Source organism: Hibiscus syriacus, unplaced genomic scaffold, assembly GCF_006381635.1.
Source record: "Hibiscus syriacus cultivar Baekdansim isolate YM2019G1 unplaced genomic scaffold, ASM638163v2 tig00110482_pilon, whole genome shotgun sequence".
Lineage (NCBI taxonomy): Eukaryota > Viridiplantae > Streptophyta > Magnoliopsida > Malvales > Malvaceae > Hibiscus > Hibiscus syriacus.
In genome coordinates this window covers 2,154,362-2,175,385 of record NW_024062758.1, presented here as the reverse complement: position 1 = coordinate 2,175,385, position 21,024 = coordinate 2,154,362, and the positions used below count along the sequence as shown (strand labels likewise).

At 33.9% G+C, this 21,024-nt stretch overlaps 2 protein-coding genes, 1 non-coding gene and 1 pseudogene across 3 annotated transcripts; 2 read left to right on the top strand and 2 right to left on the bottom strand.

Moving 5' to 3' along the window:
* Positions 1–4,011: 4,011 nt before the first annotated feature.
* Positions 4,012–10,846, bottom strand: LOC120128918 (pumilio homolog 4-like). The gene is made up of 11 exons (XM_039146528.1): positions 10,697–10,846; positions 9,235–9,923; positions 7,403–8,255; positions 6,743–7,307; positions 6,520–6,661; positions 6,319–6,426; positions 5,599–5,811; positions 5,406–5,516; positions 4,912–5,106; positions 4,546–4,720; positions 4,012–4,442 (listed from the first exon to the last, which is right to left on the bottom strand). The coding sequence occupies exons 2-11, from the start codon at positions 9,913–9,915 to the stop codon at positions 4,402–4,404; spliced, it is 3,084 nt and encodes a 1,027-aa protein (XP_039002459.1). The 5' UTR covers positions 9,916–9,923; positions 10,697–10,846; the 3' UTR covers positions 4,012–4,401.
* Positions 10,562–16,448, bottom strand: LOC120128648 (annotated as a pseudogene).
* Positions 16,449–18,697: 2,249 nt separating this feature from the next.
* Positions 18,698–19,645, top strand: LOC120128919 (dehydration-responsive element-binding protein 2A-like). Its single transcript, XM_039146529.1, has 2 exons — positions 18,698–18,816; positions 18,961–19,645. The coding sequence occupies exon 2, from the start codon at positions 19,017–19,019 to the stop codon at positions 19,614–19,616; it is 600 nt and encodes a 199-aa protein (XP_039002460.1). The 5' UTR covers positions 18,698–18,816; positions 18,961–19,016; the 3' UTR covers positions 19,617–19,645.
* Positions 19,646–20,602: 957 nt separating this feature from the next.
* Positions 20,603–20,693, top strand: TRNAY-GUA. The gene is given in 2 exon segments: positions 20,603–20,639; positions 20,658–20,693. It is a non-coding gene; the product is annotated as a tRNA-Tyr (tRNA).
* Positions 20,694–21,024: the final 331 nt, after the last annotated feature.

The following is a 21,024-nucleotide window of genomic DNA, read 5'->3' as shown; positions in this document are numbered from 1 at the left end:
CATGTGGTGGTTAAGTTTTTCCTAGGCAAGATTTATTTGGCTTAACTGATGCTGCTGAGGATGAAGGTTCTTTGTTGGCTGTGTTGATGCAGAAAATAACTAAGGAAAAATTTATTTGCTGAGAAAAAACAGTTTCCCGAGGCTAGAGGAACATAAGAAGACGATAGTGAGGAATAAACGTTTCTTACTGAGGTAAGATTTATCTTGCATATCCGACGTGGCTCAACAAATATTGATGTCATTTGTCCAGCTTCATCCTCATGTGCAATCATGCCCTCATCAAGGAAATTGACCACTTTTAGTTGCTATATCATTCATAAAATGGGTAAGTCAACGAGGGTATTTAGGGAATTTCCAAGGACACAAAACCCTAGCTCTCCAAAAAGAGAGTCAATCAATGAGATGATCTACCTTAGGCTTGGAGTAAGTGATTGCAACACCTTATTTTCCATCGTTCCTCCACTCGACCATCCTTGGTGCCCTCCATAGCTGGGCTTCATCGGAGCAGCGGTCAGGCCCTCGAAAGAGGTTGGCCGCTAGAGCAGGCATGGTGGCGGTCAGAATGTCACGACAGAGCTCTGTTTGGGAGTGTTCCTTCCTTTGTTCTTAATTTCCATTTCGCTTAAAGGGCTTGTACTAAATGTTTAACTTTGGATGATATTTTCTGCACCATGAACTGCTTTACTTTGATGAAACATTATTTGAATGTTAATGAATGATAAAGTTTGCTTATGCTTAATGTTGTTTTGTTCATTGTTATAATATTTCTCCTTGACATTGTAAGAGCTTTTGGGAGATTGTCTGGTGCCTCGGTAAAACATTCCTATACTTTGTAAGAAGTTTTGAGAGATTGCCATTTTTCTAGGAATAGATGCCTAATATCAAGAGAGTTAGGGTAGATCTACGTGAAGAAGGGGTAACTACTTGAGTAAGATAGGCAAAGACTGCAGTTTACACTGAGGGGTATTGCTACAACAACAGTTTGACAAACCAAGGGTTGTAGTTTACGCCGAGTAGTATTGTCGTAACAACCATCCTTGAATACTCTAGTAATTCTGTCGGGCAGCCTAAGCACAGCATACTTAATCATCCTTAGCATGAAATAACTTCTCGCCATAGCAAAACCAACATAAGTGCTCCGTAAGAAGTATGATTGTGTGAGCTTTTTCCTAAATATATTAAACTCGACGTTTCTATTTGCCTTGACATTTTTTTATCTGTTTACTCTTGCAAATTTTCCTTGCCTCGACTAAACTTTTCTACTCAATATACTTCACAATATTTCTTGCCTCAACAATACTTTCCATCTGTTTATATCCTCTGATACTAATTGTTATCTGTTTCGACAAGAATTTCAGGACTAGCTCGTGACATCTAGTTCTAGATGTAGCAAAACATCAAAAATTCCCACCAATCCCCGAGGAGACGATAACTCAACTTACTACTATATTACTTGCATCGATTGTGGACACTTGCACTAATTTGCTTGCCTTAACATATACATTCACAAGCGATCAACGGAAAGAAAAGGATTTCAAATAGTTTGTTTTGCATGATTTTATCTGTGGGAAGAAAGAAAGAAATAAAGAAAGTCAAACTGTCTGTCAAAGGGTTTGATTAAATAAAGAGTGTGAAGCGAAAAAATAGTGAAGTAGAAAAAATGGCAGCAGAGATATCATGGGATTTTAAGAAGAAGAAGAAACACATGAACTTTTTTGGAATTTTTTTTTATTTTTTAATAATTTTTCCACGTCACTTAAAGTAACTTATATGGATTTATTTATTATTTTTAAGTTGCTAACTCAAAATTTTGTTAATGGATTAAAAAAAGTTAACGGTAGAGGGATTTGAATCAGACAGATCGATAACGTTAGGAACCAAGAGCACTTAATTAAAAAATTGGTGACCAAAGTCGATCAGACCAGAAACAAAGGGGACTATTGACATAGTTTACCCTTTTATTATTTTATTGATTCAAATATATTATTTTAATTTTTGAAATGTATTTATTAATTAATGTTATGAAGTACATATTTGATTTAGTGATTCGATTATATTGATTTAGTTTTTGTAAATTTTAATTTTTTGATTTTGTATGCATACATACAAAAGTTCTTTGATTCATGTGGTCTCAGAAAATCTTTGATCACTCGCATCATGAAGTTGCTCACCGTACGAATTCACGGTCAGAGATATTCACCGTCACCAGAAAATCTCAATAAAGGTCACCATAAAATCTCAATAAAGGTTTGACATTTGCTTTAAATTTGCTCTATTTATTTTAGTTTATTCTGTTAGATCTTCTCTGTTTTTTTGTAGATTTTTAGTCTATTTTTTTTCTTCATATTATTAAATTGTGTTACAATTTTTTTTACAGATTATAATATTATCATGTTATTGAAGTTTTTTTAGATTAACCCCGTTGAAATATGAAAATAGATAATGATTTTGTCGTTTTTCGGTATTGGGTGCAAAGTGAATTTGGAGGGAGGTTGGGAGTTGATCGATTACCGGTTGCTATTGGGGTTAAGGGTACTTTTGTATATTAAATTTGAGTTGCATATTGGATTTGAATTTTAACTAAATAAATTTTTTGGTTTATTTTGATTCGAGCTTGATTAATGGATCTTTAAACCCAAACAAAAATAATGTTTATAATAGACATTTTTAGTTATTTTTTGAGCAGAAATAAATTCAGGGTGGGTACAAATTAATTTTAGGGTAGCACATATGTAAAAAACGAATACTTAATAAATTAATTTTAAATCCCATGATGGGCACGTGACCACCTGGAAAACATATAGTTCCATCACTGTTTACAAAGAGAGGGTATCTAAAAACAAATTATTTATTTTGGAAATAATTATTTGATATATTGTTCATAAAATTATGTATTTCTAATTATTATTTATCATAAATAAATAAATAAACACTTAATTTTCAACATGATTGCAGAATTAATTACTTTTATCAAATGATAATAGTTTCCATTTTAAATGCATTACTTGGAATTAATTAACCTAAAGAACCTTAGGGGCAGTCATTAAAGAAATTCAATTATTATGTGTAGTGGTTATTATGGAGTTCATTAACCCGTATATAAAACAAAAAACATAAAGCTTATTTGACCCTTCTTTTGTTTTGATTCATCCAACATTGTAAAACAAGGACACTTCTTGGTTATTCCTTGAATGTTACTTTTTTACCATTGAAACCCTAAATTATTCTAAAATATTTTAGCTCCAGCCAGACTCAAGAATTTGGCCACTTTCAGCTTTTAGAAATTTTGATTGTTTTTATATCATTGAGTCATCTTGATTTTGTTTTGAATATCTGTTAAGATTATTTCAATTTGAACGTCATTTAAGCTACATTTAAGTTATTTTGAACTAACGCTCAACTATGCATCTAAAATAGGCGGCATTTGATCAAAAACTCGATTTTTTATAAACTATACTTAATACCTAAATTTTTTTCTTTTGTTGTATTTTAGTACCTAAAAATTTTTTTCTTTTCAAAATCATACCTAATATTTTATCTTAATTTGATACCCTCTAAAAAATTAACAAAATTATTGACATGCCATTTTTTTTTATTTTTGCTCAAACATTATACGACATTTACCTTATTATAACGTATCAAGGTCACCGTTAAATTTTCAACGGTTAAATACCCAAATAAAAACTATATGTTAGGCATAACTTTAAAAAGAAAATAAAGCTAAAAAGCAAAAAAACAAGTAATAGTTTAGATATACCCTTCTTTTCTTACTACGGTACAAGATTATCAAATCACAACACAGAATTGTGCAGGATTCGTCTCTTAAAAGCATGTGTAACATTTCACTAATATTATTACGTTTCTTTTTTGAAAGTTGAAACCCTAATCTCAGTTCTCAGAACAATCGGTAAAAACCCTACACAGTTCATGACAAGATCATAAAATTTTTCAACAAGAATTTCATGTCCAAAAATTCAGGTATATTTACATATATGCAAGCCAAAGTTATCATTGAAAATCGGGACTCTACCTGTTTATTTAAGCATTTACAACCAAACTTATGCTTCACAACCTATGGCACCTATATCTACTTACGGAATGGATATGGGAAAAAATGGAAGCCATAATCTGATCTTGTTCCTCTGAAACGACCTCCGGCGAAGGTTTCTTTTTCGAGTTATAATAGTGCAGCAAATATACAATTAAAATATCGACAACGATCATCTTATTCTGCAGACTGGCAGAATTATGTTTATATATATATATATTGCAGAGAATAAGGGAATCAAGATGACGAATACTATAATCACCTTTTTATGTCGGGCTGTACAAACTGCATCTACTTGCAGTCGTTATGACAGCGGAGAAAAAGTGCCTTTTATGGTTATATATACGGATTATTCAGGAGGAGGTCAATGAGGATAGTAATCCTATGCGCCTTTCTGCAGTCGAGAAATTCGGGTTTTATAAGTTGGCATGAATAATATGGCTGGCAAAAATAATAATGTAGACTGAAACTTTGAGGAAAAAGAAAGGGATACATACCGCCAGTTGCAATAAGCTTCTCAACACGAGAAACGATATGTTTGCCGTAAGTGTACCTTTTCAGGGCATTTAAATGAACCTTGATTCTAGAAAGGATCAACTCAAGATTCTGATCATCGCAAGTTTCAAGAACTTTCTGCACGACATAGTTTCCGAATTGATCTTTCATCATAGCCTGTAGTCGTGCATTCAAAAGAAAAAAAAGTATAATTGAACTTCTTATTTATTACAAAAATTAAGCCTTTTAACATTACTTGATGCAACAACCGAAAAAAAGGTATACGAAAACAAGGCATACAGAAATATATCTGTATATCACATATATAATTGTTTGCAAGTGAAAAGGAAATTAGTTTTGCGACATACCTGCAATGGCTCATTTTCATCAGTAGAACCAAGCATCTCATTGACCAAAATTTGACGTTCCTCAGGCCCACCAAATGTCAAGCACTTCTCAACAACATTAGAAGCAAATTTCTGCAAACTCATCTTCACAATTTGTCCAGCAAACTTGCTGATAATAGCAGATCTCTCGTGTGGCTTACCATGTTCAAGAACATGCTATCAAACAAGGAAACATAATTAATATAATCCCAGCAAGCAACAGAAAACAATGGAAGAAATAACGTCTGATAATTACAAAGCAGTATAATGTGTAAAGACATTCAAAGAAAGATATGTTAATTACAACCTGATTCCCAAAACATACTACAATAGGCAATATATATGCAGTTATGCACAATCAAGTAAATGGTTAACTTGAGACAAAACAAAAGGGCAAACTTCATTCTCTGATGGCAGATAAATTAGATCAAGTTTCCCAAATGAAAAATAATAGATTCAAAATGAAGCTTAGATACCTGAATAACATAATTCCCATATTGATCTTGTGCTAGACTGCGTATAGATTGCATGATCTCTTCCATAATGATTTCTTGTGTTTTCACATCATTGCAATGTTCCAGAACCCTCTATAAGCATCAAGAGTAAAAATCAATAAAAATAAATGCTAAATTCCCACCAATGAAAGGTTATGATCAGTAAATTTCAAACCTGAATAACACGACAACCATAAGGGTGGGTAGAAAGTGCCACAACTTGGCCATAGAAAGCTGAAATTATAAATTGAATTCGATCCTGAGGAACACACTCGATAGACTTCTGTATAACATGATTACCATTCTGATCACGAACACATTTCATGACTGAACCGTCAAGTTCAGCTACCATTCTAGCCTGCTGGTCCACATCAACCACTTCCAAAGCCTACGGTCATCAAGTTTTTAGCAAGCCTTTCATAACCTCATAAACTCAAAAGGACATACAAGCAATTCACATTAGTTTTGTTCACCATCCTGATAAGACAGGACATCATCTCATACAATTGTCATAGAAAATTTTCAGACGTTAAGTCAAAATATATAGCCTTAAATAAGTAAAAATATTTTAAACAGTCACATGTATTGAAACTTATATCTATATCATCTTTTTACATTCAAATTCATCAGCAAAATGTTAATGCATCTGGTAACATACTAGGATTCTTCGGTATTCAAGTACCCCAAACAATAAAAAAAACCATGTATATTATAAACCGAATCATTAAAATGGTTCTATGCAGCATGCACAGTATACTAGGCCAAGGAATGTAAGCTAAAATTACTTCACCATAAGATGTAGGCCACGGCTATCAAGACTAAAAAATTAACTCCATTAAAGCATGATAATATTTTTTTTTCTTTTAAAAATGATGGGGAGTTACAGTCCATGCACCTTCTGAACCACTCTGCAACCATACATCTGAAGACTGAGAGCCAACACATGACCAGTAAGCTGACTGGCTAGCTCTGCTCTTTGACTTTCTGTACCATGCTCGAAAAACTACAAATCCAGCTCCAGAATTAGACCAATTGATTATAAATGCATAATCAGGATGATTCACTGATTTAAATTAGACCATCATGAAGCACATACTTTCTGTAAAACATAATTTCCAAAAGCATCAGTCATCAAAGCACGAGCATGAGGAATAATCTCAGGAAATATTTTAATCTTCTCTTTCTCCGTGGCAGTTTCCAATTTCTGTTGAATAAATCGACTACCATATTGGTCCGTACTGCATTGCAAAATAGAGTTAGATTCAGAAAATTACAAGCATCAGTGCACTTATAACATATGAGAAGGCCCCGTCATGTACCTGAATTCAACAACATGGTCAACAATATCTAAGAGTTCAAAAGACCTGGTCTTGTTGTTCTTAAATTCATCTAATAAAGATGATATGTATCTTCCATTTGCATTATTACTAATATCTGAGTGCCAACCCCCTACCGAGTTTCTCATGATTGAATTAAAATGTGCATTTCTATCATTCTGTATACTTCCAGAACCAATAGACGGGAGTACAGAATTTTCCAGTGGATTTCCAGTAAATGGCTTGCCAAGACTATATGAGGGATTCCCATAATAGCCATGATTCAGACCACCAGCTTTAGCCAAAAGTGACAGTTCATACTGTTGCTTCTGTTCGGCTAATATTGCTTCCAGATATGCTTTTTGAAGGCCATTCAAATCCCCCTGTAAAGTACCAGCATAGTTCCCAGCAAGCAGAGAACTAGAAGTAGCTGCAGCAAGTGTCCTATATTGAGAAGTTTTTTGCAGGTATTGGATATATCGAGGATCTATAAGTGGAAAAGGATCAGACCCTTGAATTCCAGCTCCACTTAAACTTCTTCTATCACCAGTACCAGTCAAAGAGGAACCTAAAAGAAAACATACAACGAAATATGTTAAAGAAAAATGTACAAAATGATAAGCGCCCAACAAAAAGGTAAAAGTTTCCAGAAGAGAAAAATACCTGCATCTAAATGGCTCTTAATCACTGAATTCAACTTCTGGTTAACATAATAAGTAGCAGGTAAGTGGCCAGTGAAATCTGTGTTTGCAAGATTCACATTGGAATGACCAACATCAGATCTTTCCGAAAGTCCAAGTCCTGAATGCTCTTTGGCATAAAGATCTGCGGAAGAGGATGTTCTTCTGGGAAGGCTGACTTGCCCATTGGAAATAATCTTAGAAGGAATAATATTCGGTGCAATCCCCTTTTTCCTAGTGGAGTCAACATAGTTTGTAGAAAATGGGAGCTTTTCTGCATTGGATTGGTCGATGTATTGCTGCTGCACATTCTGAATGGGCATGTTGAATGAAAAGTCCAGCTTCTTATCCAAATCAGCCTGACTATGAGATCGCATATGAGCATTCTTATCTACATTTCCAGTTTTCGACAAGCTCAATTCAGATAATGTGGCTGCAATTTCAGTAAGTTCAGGCGCAGCAGTTGAACGCCCATTTTGGACATTGGATCCGATGATATTTTTCTTTTCTGTGTGGCTGATCTTGCTTCCAACAGGAGGAAGTCCAGCACCAGGAGACTTCCCAACCAAATGCTGTTCAGGGGTTGTACTTATCGATAAGGATGCACCCACAGCAGATGGAAAAGAGTTGGAAGTAATTTTACCATGGCTCTGAACTCCAATCATACCTGGATGAGCCACTCCAGCAGGAAAGCCTTCCATTGACTCTGGTCCATTAAAAAATCCTGGTGGTCCGGAATCAGCAATGCTAGGTTCATCTAGCATTTCACCTAAAGCATTACGACTTGCTGGCCGTGAAAGGTGACCTGATAAGGTGGCAGGTCTATCAAGTCCATCCTGGAGAAAACTATCATGTCAGTTCCACTACAGAACATGTTAAATTAAATAAATGGTATTTCACTTAGTCGATGACCCATCTTCAATAGAATTAGGTTAGACAATGTGATCAATATCAAGATGTTTCAAGCATGAAAAATAGAAAAGAGCGAAGATATTAGGAGAAAAAAAGTGGATCGTTGAAAAAACAAACACAAGAACTTAAAGAAAATAACTATACATCATTATCCAAGACATGAAAATAATTGGATACATCCAAATATAAATGTTGCAGAGAAATTAAATGAAGGGCAAGCGAAAACAATGTAGGGTCTAGAAGCTGAAATTTGATACCCTTCTTTTCGTCGTACCACTTATTTTGATCATCATATAAAGGGCACAAGTTCTGATTGCATTGTTGTTTGTATCACACAGTTTCCATCAAAAGCCTTATAGCAAGAAAGACGAGCAAACAAGCAGAGAAGAGTTTCACAACAGATACACCAAACAAATAACATATATACTAAAGTATCCGTATATCTAGGGAATCCTGGAAGTTGTTTCATCTAGAAAATGTCTAAGAGTAAATAATATAGAGGTTAAAAGATAAGTCCAACAAAGAAAGAATTAAATGATAGGGAAAGGAAAAGTGAATTGCAGATGCTGGATTGAAGCTGAAACAATCTGAGAAAAAAGGAGAGTCTACAACCTAATTATAACCAAACATATCAGATATTCAGAGAACTTCATCCCAATGATTCAAAGGCATATTAAAAATAAATACAAAAATCTAGTTTCATCACAGCCACGAGGGCAAAATGAAAGAAAAAATACATTAAACAAATAAAAGGAAAGCACCTATCAGGAAATCCATATTGACGAGAATATCATAAAGAAAAAGTGACAAAACAACCCAAATCAATAAAAATTAAGAAGAATCATGTTACAACAAGGTTAAAAAAAACTGCAAGCTCATCAACTGCACTGGGGGCTACATCACCTGAAGAATGTCAGCAAAACTCTTCCTCCTTGCACCAAGCCCCGAACCAGAAAACCCAACCAAACTGTCTGAGCCTTTATCAAGCCAGTCAGCTGACATCTTCCTGGGAAAATTCCTTGCATTGGCACTCCTTAACTCAAGCAAATCACTTTTTCCTTGTTGAGCAGAAAGACCAGGCTGCATTGAAAATAGTGATGAACTATCGCCACCCTCATCAAACTTTTTATTTCTCCAGTCCCCGATGCTCCCAAGGGAAGACCCACCGGCCTGAAACCTTTGAGCTACACGCCAATCCTCTTTCGATAATAATGGTGGAGGCAGCCTCGGATTTATGTTTTCATGGGAGTAATAATATGAAAGATATGCAGGATGAGAGCGGATCTCATCTTCAGACATTCCATTATTGCAACTATTACTGCTAACACCAGTTATACCATTAATGTCTCGAAAATCAAGATCAGAAAAAATACTACCAACAGCACTCAGTGATCCCTCGACTGTGGGTGGAGCACTGCCACTCCTATATATATTAAGATCCCTTCCATGACCCACAAATTGTTGATTATGATGTGCTTGCAACATCAATTCTAGCTCAGTCAAACTATCTTCCAAATTCCCACTAGGTCTTTGTAAACCATTATCTATGGTCGGTAGCATATCTATGTTACTGCCGGTAACCATCCCAAAACCTGCATCCACAAAAAAGTTCAAATCATATATACACATAAACTAGCTATAATTTCAATAAGTCAATATAATCAAACCCCATCATTAAAACCTTAATATATATGTAGTTTTCTTCTCCATTTACAAATGAATTTTGTGTTTAAAGATACTATCAGATAACACAAAATGGTTGTGCTTCACACAGATATAATAGTTTTTTTCGCATTCCTTTTTAGTATTTTCTCAGCAACCGAAAAAAGCTCAACTGAAATTCAAAATTCAATACAAGAAGAAACGACTTTACAACTTTAAATAAAATAATCAGGACCATAGAAAAAAAAGCAATATCTTTAAATCCTAATCCCAGCAAATAAACAGAGTTCAATCCAACATTAGAACTCAATACCAAACAAACAGTTTTTTTTACCCTTCTTAAAAGGTCTCATCTTAAGCAACCACACCGACCATAAGAGCATTTCAATCGTAAAAACAAAGACAAGCAAATCTTTTTTTTTTTAGACAAATAAAGTCCCACAGTATTACCTCAGCTTCTAACCCTATAATTGAAGGAAAAGCACGTTAAAAAAAATCCCACAGCATTTTCCCATCAACCGGATAGCTTAGTAAGATTAAAATTTAACAAAAAGATTAAAAACAAAATTCACGCATTTCCAGCATCAATTACTAACGAAGCATCAAAATCAATCACCTACAAAATCCAACCCATAAAGCAATGAAAAAAATCAGCAAAATTATTTATTTCAATCATTGACGACGTGATAAAAGAGAAACTTGCCTGCTTGAAGATCAATACTCCTTTTCGTAGGATGAACTCGAAATTTTAAAACCAAAAACAAATATGGATCAAAACTATAGCCTGGAAATTAAATATTATTCAAAAAATAGGAAGACGAAAATGAAACATTTTAACGGAGGCGAAGAGGCAGGAGATCGCTAAGGTGCGTTTGGTTCACGGACTAGTAGGAATAAAAAAGATTATCATATAGATTTAATAGGAATGTAAGATTATAGTGTTTGGTTAAAGGAATAAAAGATTAATTAAATGTATATTTCATCAAATTGTCCTCGTTCTATATTTTTTAACAAGTAAAATTTTAAATATTTCAATAAAAATTATTTATATAAAAATTATATCTGTTGATAATATATTACTTGAGTATTTAAATATATCATGTATTATTTTAATTAATATTAATATTAAATTTTACATAATTTATGTAAAAATATATTAAAATTTTATATCAATACAACAACAACAACAAAACCCAATTCTCATATGCAATGGGGTAAGGGGGAAGTAGGGTAGTAGGCTGCCCCCAACGCCAGGTTGAGAGTAGCTTCCGTGGAAGACCTCCGGCAGTCAGAAAATTAAAAATATAGATAAAATGCAATGCATGTATAAATAAATACATAGTTGTACAGTATTCATATGCAGTCATTAATATCATTAATATCATATGCGCGTCTGTAATGGGCAGTAATCTTTGTATATAGACAGAAACATAAGAAACGACTAAATTTAAAAGTGGAGAGAAAGATACACAGAAGTCAAACGATAGCAAGGCCAGTTCTAAGCCTTCATAAATACCAATAACAGAAACGGATAAAAAGTAGAAGTTATGTAAATTACTACAAAGGCATTAAAAGAAGACAGAGATGATACACCCTAGAGATGTGACCCACACTACTCGACTATCCTAGTCTTAAGTCTCCATACTTTCCTATCAGAGGTCATGTTCTCGGTAAGGGCTAAATCCATCATATCAGATCTCGAGCAGTCTTCCCACTTCCGCCTTGGTTGTCCTCTCCTTCTGGCACCGTCGACTGTAATCGACTCTACCCTCCTGACCACATCAGATGGTAGTCGCCTAAGGACATGCCCAAACCACCGTAGTCTTCCTTCCCTCAATTTCTCGGAAACAGGCACCACCCCCAAGGACATCCTAATAGCAGAGTTTGTTGTCATATCCCACAGAGTCCTACCGCATGTCCACCGAAGCATTATCATTTCTGAGGCCTCTATCCTCCTTACATGATCCTTCTTGGTTGCCCAACATTCAGATAAAATTTTATATCAATATTTAATTAAATGTTTACATTGTGGAAATTAGCTTCGGTTCATACGTGACGCATTCACCGGGAGATTTCTTATATTTTTCAATCGACAAGGTTTACATTCTTCTATATACAATAATTTATCATAGATATTCATAATAATAAAAAGATGTAAATTATTTTTGTTATCTAAGATATAATATTTATTACTTGTAAGCCATATACTAAAAACAACTGTTGCAACAGAAATTAGCCACGATAATTTTGACAAGACTATCCAATATACCGAATAGCAAATATAAACTCATCCATACTGAATACAATTTTATAAGCTTACATTCTTCGTTTAACTTACATAACAAAAATAAGTATAACATTAACCATCAAAAGTTTGTACAATGTTCAGACTTACAAAAGATAATAGCCATGACATTCTAAACTTAATCATATATGTTGACTATATTATATACACAAAAAATTATAAAAAAAGAGCTCAATAAATTCACAATCTACTTGAAGCATTAGAGTATTCGAATTTGGCTCCTTCAACTGTTCAACCTTGATTCAACAATTACCAAGAGAAATTAATAGTTTTCAAAGTAGAATCCAAATAATTTGCGAGCAAAAATGTCGTTCTATACCCTATTCTGATTATATGGGTGAATGAGTTACTTACTGCATTGAGGGCTTCAAGAATAGCCTTGACGGTGTTGTGAGGATTCCTACAACCAATAACCTGGGAAGATTGTTCAGATTAGCAATACAAAGAGTTGAATTCTAAACACCATTCCCAATCACTTCTAAGTTGTTCCATCTCTCATGTATATGACATATATCTATATATGAGTACAAGAAATGAAACTCCAGGAATCATCTAAACACATGAACAAACTTGGGAAAATTAATAAAATATAATAGCGTCAAACATCTATCTATATCCAACATACACCCGAGTCCAACCAAAATGCAGAATCGATAACACTTTATTACCTTTGATTTGATATTCTTAAAGCCAACTAAAAGCAAGATGTTTTAAACTATTCTTCCAGATCTTATACCCGTTGTAGTTGGTACAGGCCAGAGATAGACCTACCAAAGCATAAAAAGATTAAAATAGTGAAAGCAGAGAAACTCTAGCATCAAAAGATGTGAACAATTAACTCAAGGGAAAGATCTAGAATAAAAATCGTGAAAAAAAAGAGAGAGTTATGCACACATTAGTTTTCTTATATGATGTTTGAATAGGATGACTATAGTGTGCTCCTCATGTCGTTCAATATAGTGAAGATTCTGAAAGCATTTCTCATATGCATGTTGGTAGGTTATATTTGTCAGTACATGTCACATAAATTCATTAATCTAGTGACATTAAAAGATGATTAATGATATTCACGAACATGTTCATTAGGGACAATATTGACGATATTAAACACCTTTCAAATTAAACTGATTTCACTACTCCAGCCCATAAATCATAGCATCATGGTAAGAAGTAACAATATAAAAAACAATCATAAGAAAATCCAAAAATCCTTAACATTAGCAAGACTGCCCCCAAGGAATTAGATAAAAGCCAGAACAAGGTTTATTTAAAAACATAGCAAAGAAAAAACTAAAATGTACAACTTTTGAACATACAAAACAAAACATTTACTTTAGAATAATTCTAGAGTAACATTGTACGATTTTGTTGTATAAAAAATCTAAAACGTAGATATCATGCAAAACATGCACATAAGGTCCTCTTTCAAAATATCCATATAAAAGAAAAAGAAAATGGATTCTTCTTCTTTATATTTTTTAATGTTGCCTTTTTTATTATTGTTTTTTTTTCTTTTTTGGGGGTGGGGGTGATTGTATTGTTTGTTAAAACCTCTAAAATTGCAATGTTTAGTTGAAACTTGAAACATAAATTGCTCCAACTCTAAAAATATCTTGAAATACCTATGATATCCATATCCATCACATTTTCCGATATGAATATAGAGATATGATCCTCTAATGAAATTTCAAATACATGGAAAACCTTTTTTTTAAAAATGAATATACCCATCTTGAACACATCCACACCTGACCCTCACATCTAAGCCCAGTTGCCAATTAACATAGGTGAAACTGTAGTGGATCAACCAGTGTTAAATTTTCTTATGCTTTACCCTTATTCCCACTTACATGGCTAATTTGTAACTACATACTACACCTTTTCCAAAATTAAAATGGAACTATGCTGGCATAGGATGTAAAACATGTTTGAACAGACAAGATTTACTAGCCAAGTATAAATTAAAAAGTTTAAATAAAAGCAGTGAAAAGCTACCTTTTGAAGTGCAATAGGGACTGCTTTGGATTTTGAATATCCAACAACACCATGATAGTTTCCACACGCCAACAAAGCGGCGTACTTGACCACTTGCCCTCCCTGGACAATATCAACTTCGGATGTGCTTCATGGAAATCAATTTAACGACAAAACAAATTCAAATGAAATAAAGGTCTATCAACCTCATATCAAAACCCTGCCATCATTCAACAAAAACCAAGTTAGTTACATGCAAGATGAAACTGTTTGAAAAATAAAAACTTGTAACTTGAAACGATACAATGCAAATATATATCATCAAATGAGTCATACTTGTAATGCTTAAAGTTGTATTAAAAATCAATGTACATACCCATAAAGGAGGGGAGTCAGAACGCAATGAAAAACAATGAATATGTCGATTCACATAATATAGAGAATATGATGAATAAATTTCTCAATGTTATAACCTATTTTAATGACTAAAGGGAGTCAAAGAGGAGAACTACAAATACCAGACCTGCCTATGAAAAACATGAATATGAATAATATATATATATATATATATATATAAGAAAATGTAAGAATAATATTAGCTTAGAATTCTGTTCCTCAACCATTTCAAAAATAACTGATTTGTTTGACCTTTGAAGCAAAATAAATGAAGGAGCTCTGGTATACACTTACCTTTTTGTAAAGAGGTCTTATTTTCTTTTTTGTCAAAGAATTTCTTTCATTCGCAAGGTTCTTTCCTTAGCAAGGTCTCTGATTTCCTCCTCTAGCAGTTTTCCCTTCCAGCTGAATGTATAATCCAACTCTACTAGATTCTCTTCCAGTTTCTTGTCAATAGCATTGATCTTCTTTGATAGTATGTTATCCTTTCATGTCATCAAATTCTTCTTTATCCTCATCCCTACTAGCTTTTCTTATTATTTTCTTCTCATTCTCCTCTTCAGCTTCTTCCTCACGATCAACAGAAGGACCAACTTGATAATCCTTCATAATTCCATAATTGGCAGGATTATTAGGATCGTAGGCTTCCTTCCATTGAAGGAGCCTCATTGCCCTATTCAATTTTGGCTTAAGGATAAATTTCTCCTTGCCTTCTGTAACTTTAAGTAGATTCATCAAGTCACCAATGGCCCTATATTCAGGGCGAAGTTTAAAATGCTTTTCCTCAAACTTATCAATTTTATTCATCCATTTAAAAGCATCATCTAGTGTCACTGTCAAATTCAAAAATGTAATTTAACAATGGACCAATTGATAAAATTTCATAAATATCACTTACAAATCAAAATTTTAGCTGCAATTAATGTATACATATCATTTTTGTGTTTTTTGTCGATATAAATTTTGAGACGTTCATGAATTCCTGTGGCAATGGAGTTTTTTTGTTTGAGTGTTTCATTTTTCTCGATAGAGTGTCAAATATTGTCAACTCTAGTGTGTTTGAGTGCAATAAGCATTCTACACAATCTGCACCCATATACATGTTATACTAGCATTAGTAAGCGTAAATAAGCAACGCAACAACTAAAACAAGGCTTGTTCATTTACTTGACTCGTAGAAGTTCTTTATAAACTGCTTATGCATCTTTTGTTTCCTCTCAAATTAGTTTTCCCACGTCTCCTAATTCCCCTCATCCTCGTTTTCAAAATTTGAATCCATGCGCTGCTCAAATGCTATACGAAAATTCTTTTCCTTTAACGCCCTCTTTTCAAGCTTCTCTATCAGTGGCATAACACCCATATAATCTTCTTTGTCCTCTTCATCAATATCCTTTTCATCCAAACCTTTTCTCTTCCTATCCTCTTTTTCTTGCTGCTTCTCGAGTTCTATTTCAGCAAATACATCAGCCAAAAGATCATCATCGCGTAGCTCGTCGGAAGAGAAGTCTCTAGAGAAATGCCATCTCGTAAAAGAAAGTGGAGATTTTGGCGTTTGATTGTAGCGGAAATAGGAAAAGTTTGAGATACTTCGGCGGAATGAGAAATGGGGTTTAATGGGGGGTTTTAGGGATACGATTTGAGTAATGGGTGTTCGGTAAAATATTCGTAGAGATTTCCCATGTAAAAGAAAGCAGAGTTTTATATGGGTATTGAAGGGACTGGAAAAGGAACCTAAATCATGAAGATGACTGTGATTTTTGTTGACATTTTTCTTTTCCATTAGCTTAACAAACGGGAAATATAAACAAACCTGGAAAAAGAAAAAATAAGAGAGAAAATATGAGATAAATTTTTGCGATCAGGTAGCTTTGAAAAAGAAACGAAGGAGACAGAGCAAGGATCAGTAGGATCGAAAACAGAAAATGCAATATAACAGAGTGAAGCAGAGGTAGCGAACCGAGCTAGAACTCCAAATCTGAACACCAAATCGAAGAAGAAGCATATTTTCTTTCAGCCAGAACCAAGCGAGGAGAAGAGTGTTTTAGACAACAGGGACCGGGAATAAGAAAATACCTAAGAGAAATGGGGGACTGATATTCCCGGGAAAACAGGAAAAAAAATACTACTGTTGGTGTTCATCCTTTACCTGCACCTGGGAATGTAGCCCATCCAAACATGGGTATCATTACCCGTAAAAAAATATTCCTCCCATGAATAAAATATGACGTGAACCAAACGGGACCTAAATGTTTATCTCACATTCTTCGAAAACGGCCATTTTCCCCTTTTTCATTTTGTTATGAAATTTTTAAACAATAATAAGTAAATAGAAAATGAACGATTTTAGTTATATTTTAGAATTTTATTTTATTTATCCTAATACTTAATTTAAAATAAATATTTATATTATATTTTTAAGTATTTAATTTTTTTTTATCATAGTAGATATTTAATTTAAAAGTTTATTTTATCACCACCTTAATACTTATTTGCATTAATTATTTGGGCTTTTGGTTAGGCCTGTAAATGAACTGAACGTTCAGCGAACCGTTCATGAACCGTGCGGCGGGAAGTTCGTTTATGTGCGTTTATTTATTAAATGAACGAACATGAACAAGATTTTTTGTTCGTTTAATTAAATGAACGAACATGAACATAGGTCTCGTTCGTTCATTTATGTTCGTGAACGTTCGGTTATGTTCGTTCGGTTATGTTCGTTTATGTTCGTTCGATTATGTTCGTTTATGTTCATTCATTTATGTTTAACCCAATCTTCTTAAATCAATTTTGGTGACTAATTTGTAAGTATCTTAAAAATATTAATTAATATGATATTCTGATGACCAACTCCATAATTAATCCAATTTTATTTGGAGATTAAATCCAATATGTTAACCTGTGAGGCACCTCGCACCTATATTCATTTCCCATTTTTTTTCCCAAACCCTAGTGTTCACTAGAGAGTGGAGACGATCGCTGAAAGCTTCAAAACAAGTTATATTATAGTGCAATATGAAGTTTTACATGTTTGTTTTCATCTCTTTCTCTGTTTTATTTGACTTAATAGTTAATATGTAAAGTTATTGCAGGTATCTTCACATCTAAAACTCAAGAAAACATCATACTTCTTTCTAGAAATAGATAGGAATATAAAGGTAACAATCGGAAGTATACGAGCATCAATAAAGAGAAAAATATATAGAATTTGCCAGAAAACAAAACAAAGGTTTCTATGCAATTTCTGAAAAAGAGTGTAATAGGAGAAAATGATTGTTCATATGTAATCATGGACCACTAAGATAAATGTTATAGCGTTAAATTAAAGTTGTGTGAATCATTTAATATCTTTAAAAGATCGATCGAAATATTTGATATCTTCAAACATTTCATCACTGTTAATCAACTCTTACGCTATTTATCACTGTAGATTTGGTTGATTTGCATTGTCGACTATTTTTCATGAAAGAACAATGGAAGGTAGGGTCTCCAACGTTTATGTTCGTTTATGTTCGTGTTCATTTATGTTCGTGTTCGTTTATGTTCGTGTTCGTTTATGTTCGTTTATTTATTAAATGAACGAACATGAACAAATTATATTCCTTAATAAACGAACATGAACAAAAAATATTTTGTTCGTTTATGTTCGTGTTCGTTTATGTTCGTCTATTTATTAAATGAACGAACAGGAACATACCTCCGTTCGTGTGCGTTCGGTTCGTTTACAGGCCTACTTTTGGTTAGTCAAGTCTGCACTACACCTTGATAAACAGCCCAGCCAATGGCAAATTGGAAATTAACGAAACATATTAGTGTCAAAAAAGGAACACAAACCATAGCTGGAAAATCTAGATAGGGTCGAGAGAATTCGAGCAACGCGGCAAGAGCAACCAGAATCTGCCACGTCATTTACTTAGCCTAGAAAATAATAATATAAAAATAAAAATATCTTACCAACAGAAATATTTAAATATCCGATACTCGATTGCTGAATTCTTCTGGTTCAGTTTCTTGAAAGGGAAGAGAAAACAGAGTTCTTCACAGAAAAAAATTAACACTTTCTCAGACTCAAAGATTACTAGAGAGAGAAAAAAGCACAAAAAATAAGGCTTTCGGTCTTCTTGATACTTCCGGTTATGTTCTTCATACAGGTTTGTTCTCATTTCCTTTCTGGGTTTTATGGTTTTAATTTCCGATTACAAATTTTCTTACTTGTTTCCCAAGAAAAAAAATAATTCTTTGTTACTCTTGTTAACTAGAAGTTAATTTCGATATTGAATTTGAATGAAATGCAGATTTCCATAGTTCTGAAGAAAGCAAAATATGGGTTTTTGTGAGAATCGAAATCCAAATGTGGGTACCCCCTCCGTTCACGGATTCTTGTAGAAAAAGGAAGAGGAGAGATGGTTTATCAGTAGCCGATACTCTGAAACAATGGAGTGAGAATTGGGAGACAAAACGAGCGCTTAAGGCCCCTGCAAAGGGCTCCAAAAAGGGGTGTATAAAAGGCAAAGGAGGCCCTCAGAACCAAGCTTGTATCTACAGAGGCGTTGGGCAAAGGACTTGGGGTAAATGGGTGGCTGAAATTCGAGCTCCTAATAAAGGGAAACGACTCTGGCTCGGTACTTTTCCCACAGCCTTGGAAGCTGCTTTAGCCTACGATCAAGCCGCCATGACCATGTATGGCGATAAAGCCATCTTAAATAATCCCCTTGTTTCGGTTACGAGTTCGGAGGCTACGTTGGTTACTCGTGCCAACTCCGACTCGATGACTGCATCGAGTTGCTCTGAAATCTACGGTGGAAATGTGGGCGGCGATGTGATGGATAATGCGACTACGACCGGAGATGTTGTTGATGCGAGCAATGGTGAAGACAAAGCGAAAGAGGAAGGGAAAGTAACAGAGGACGAGTCCATGGAAGAGATGGATTATAGTTGGCTTAATGGATGATGTCTCGTTGAATGACTTAGGGAATAGTGTATGGGGTGGTGGACCGTTTTTTAGCGAGGACGAGTGTTTTGATATAAACGAGCTTCTGGTTGACTTGTAGATTAACTTTCTTTTATACATATTTTTACACGTTATATAACAAGTGTAATGTATATTTAATTTAAATTTTGATTTATTCATGATTAATTCGAATTAGATATTTAAAAAACTGCTAAATTATTGTAATCATGGAAGTCCCTTTCTGAAGCTTTCATGGAGTTTCAAGATTGGAGCAATTTTGGAGAAATGATAAACTGGACCGATTGCTGCGTAGTCCTTAACTTTATTAAATTTTTTTTTTACTTTTTTCTATTTGGAAACATCCTTGAATAGAGTGGATATCTTTGAGGATATACCATTGAATGGAGGATGGAATAGTACATGAGATGCTGGATGCTATTCTAGTGAAGATGGGTGCTTTATAAAATGCTTCTTCCTTGACTCTTACGGTTAATATTTTCGTGGTAGTTTGTAGGACATGTCATGTCAAACGCCAGACAAACAATTGTCTATTTGTTTTAAATGTTGTTGAGAAAGAAGGCAATTTGAAGGTTGGTTTCATTGGTAAAGAAAGCTAAACCATTTCCCAGATCAAACCGTCACACTTTTCTGTTTCTTTAGTTAAGAGTTTACATGTAGAATCTATCAATTGTAAGGTTAGAAACTGGAGACTTCTTTAAACACACGTGCATGCTTACCAAAACTTTACATTGGAAGTCCATCAATTTTCTATTATAAGCATCGATGAATTGGAATAATTTCAGAGAGCTATTATGAACGGAAAAAGATAAAATAATCTAACATAATCTGTATGGCAAAAAAAAGGGGGGAGAAGAGACCTATTTAAGTGGAACGAGTATCTCGTATTCTCGTGTATTACACGGGCGAAAGACAGGTCAAGTTATAAATAAGATATTTAATTTTAAATATCTAACACTTATAATAAGCCGACCTTAGCTCAGATGGTAGAGCGGAGGACTGTAGTGGGTTTCCCTCATGGCCATCCTTAGGTCGCTGGTTCGAATCCGGCAGGTCGGATGTTCACTTTTTTTACTTTTTACTTTTATTTTCTCACCAAGGATGTGTATAATTTTTTTGATTCTCTCTTGGTTATTTCATTCACCGTCCGACTACTTTCAGTTACTACTAAATATTTTTATGAAATTTATTCTGTCTTCTTGAATGTGAATTTAATATCCATTTAATTAAAAATACCATTCACAAATTTAACGTTATTTAACTGTATATTTTCTAGTTTTTTTGCTAATTCTTTTTTAAAAAATTTCTTTTCAACACGATATTCGAAGAACATTTCTTTATTTTGTTGTTGGGTTCATACATTCCATACGTTGAATATTTCTTTTCAATT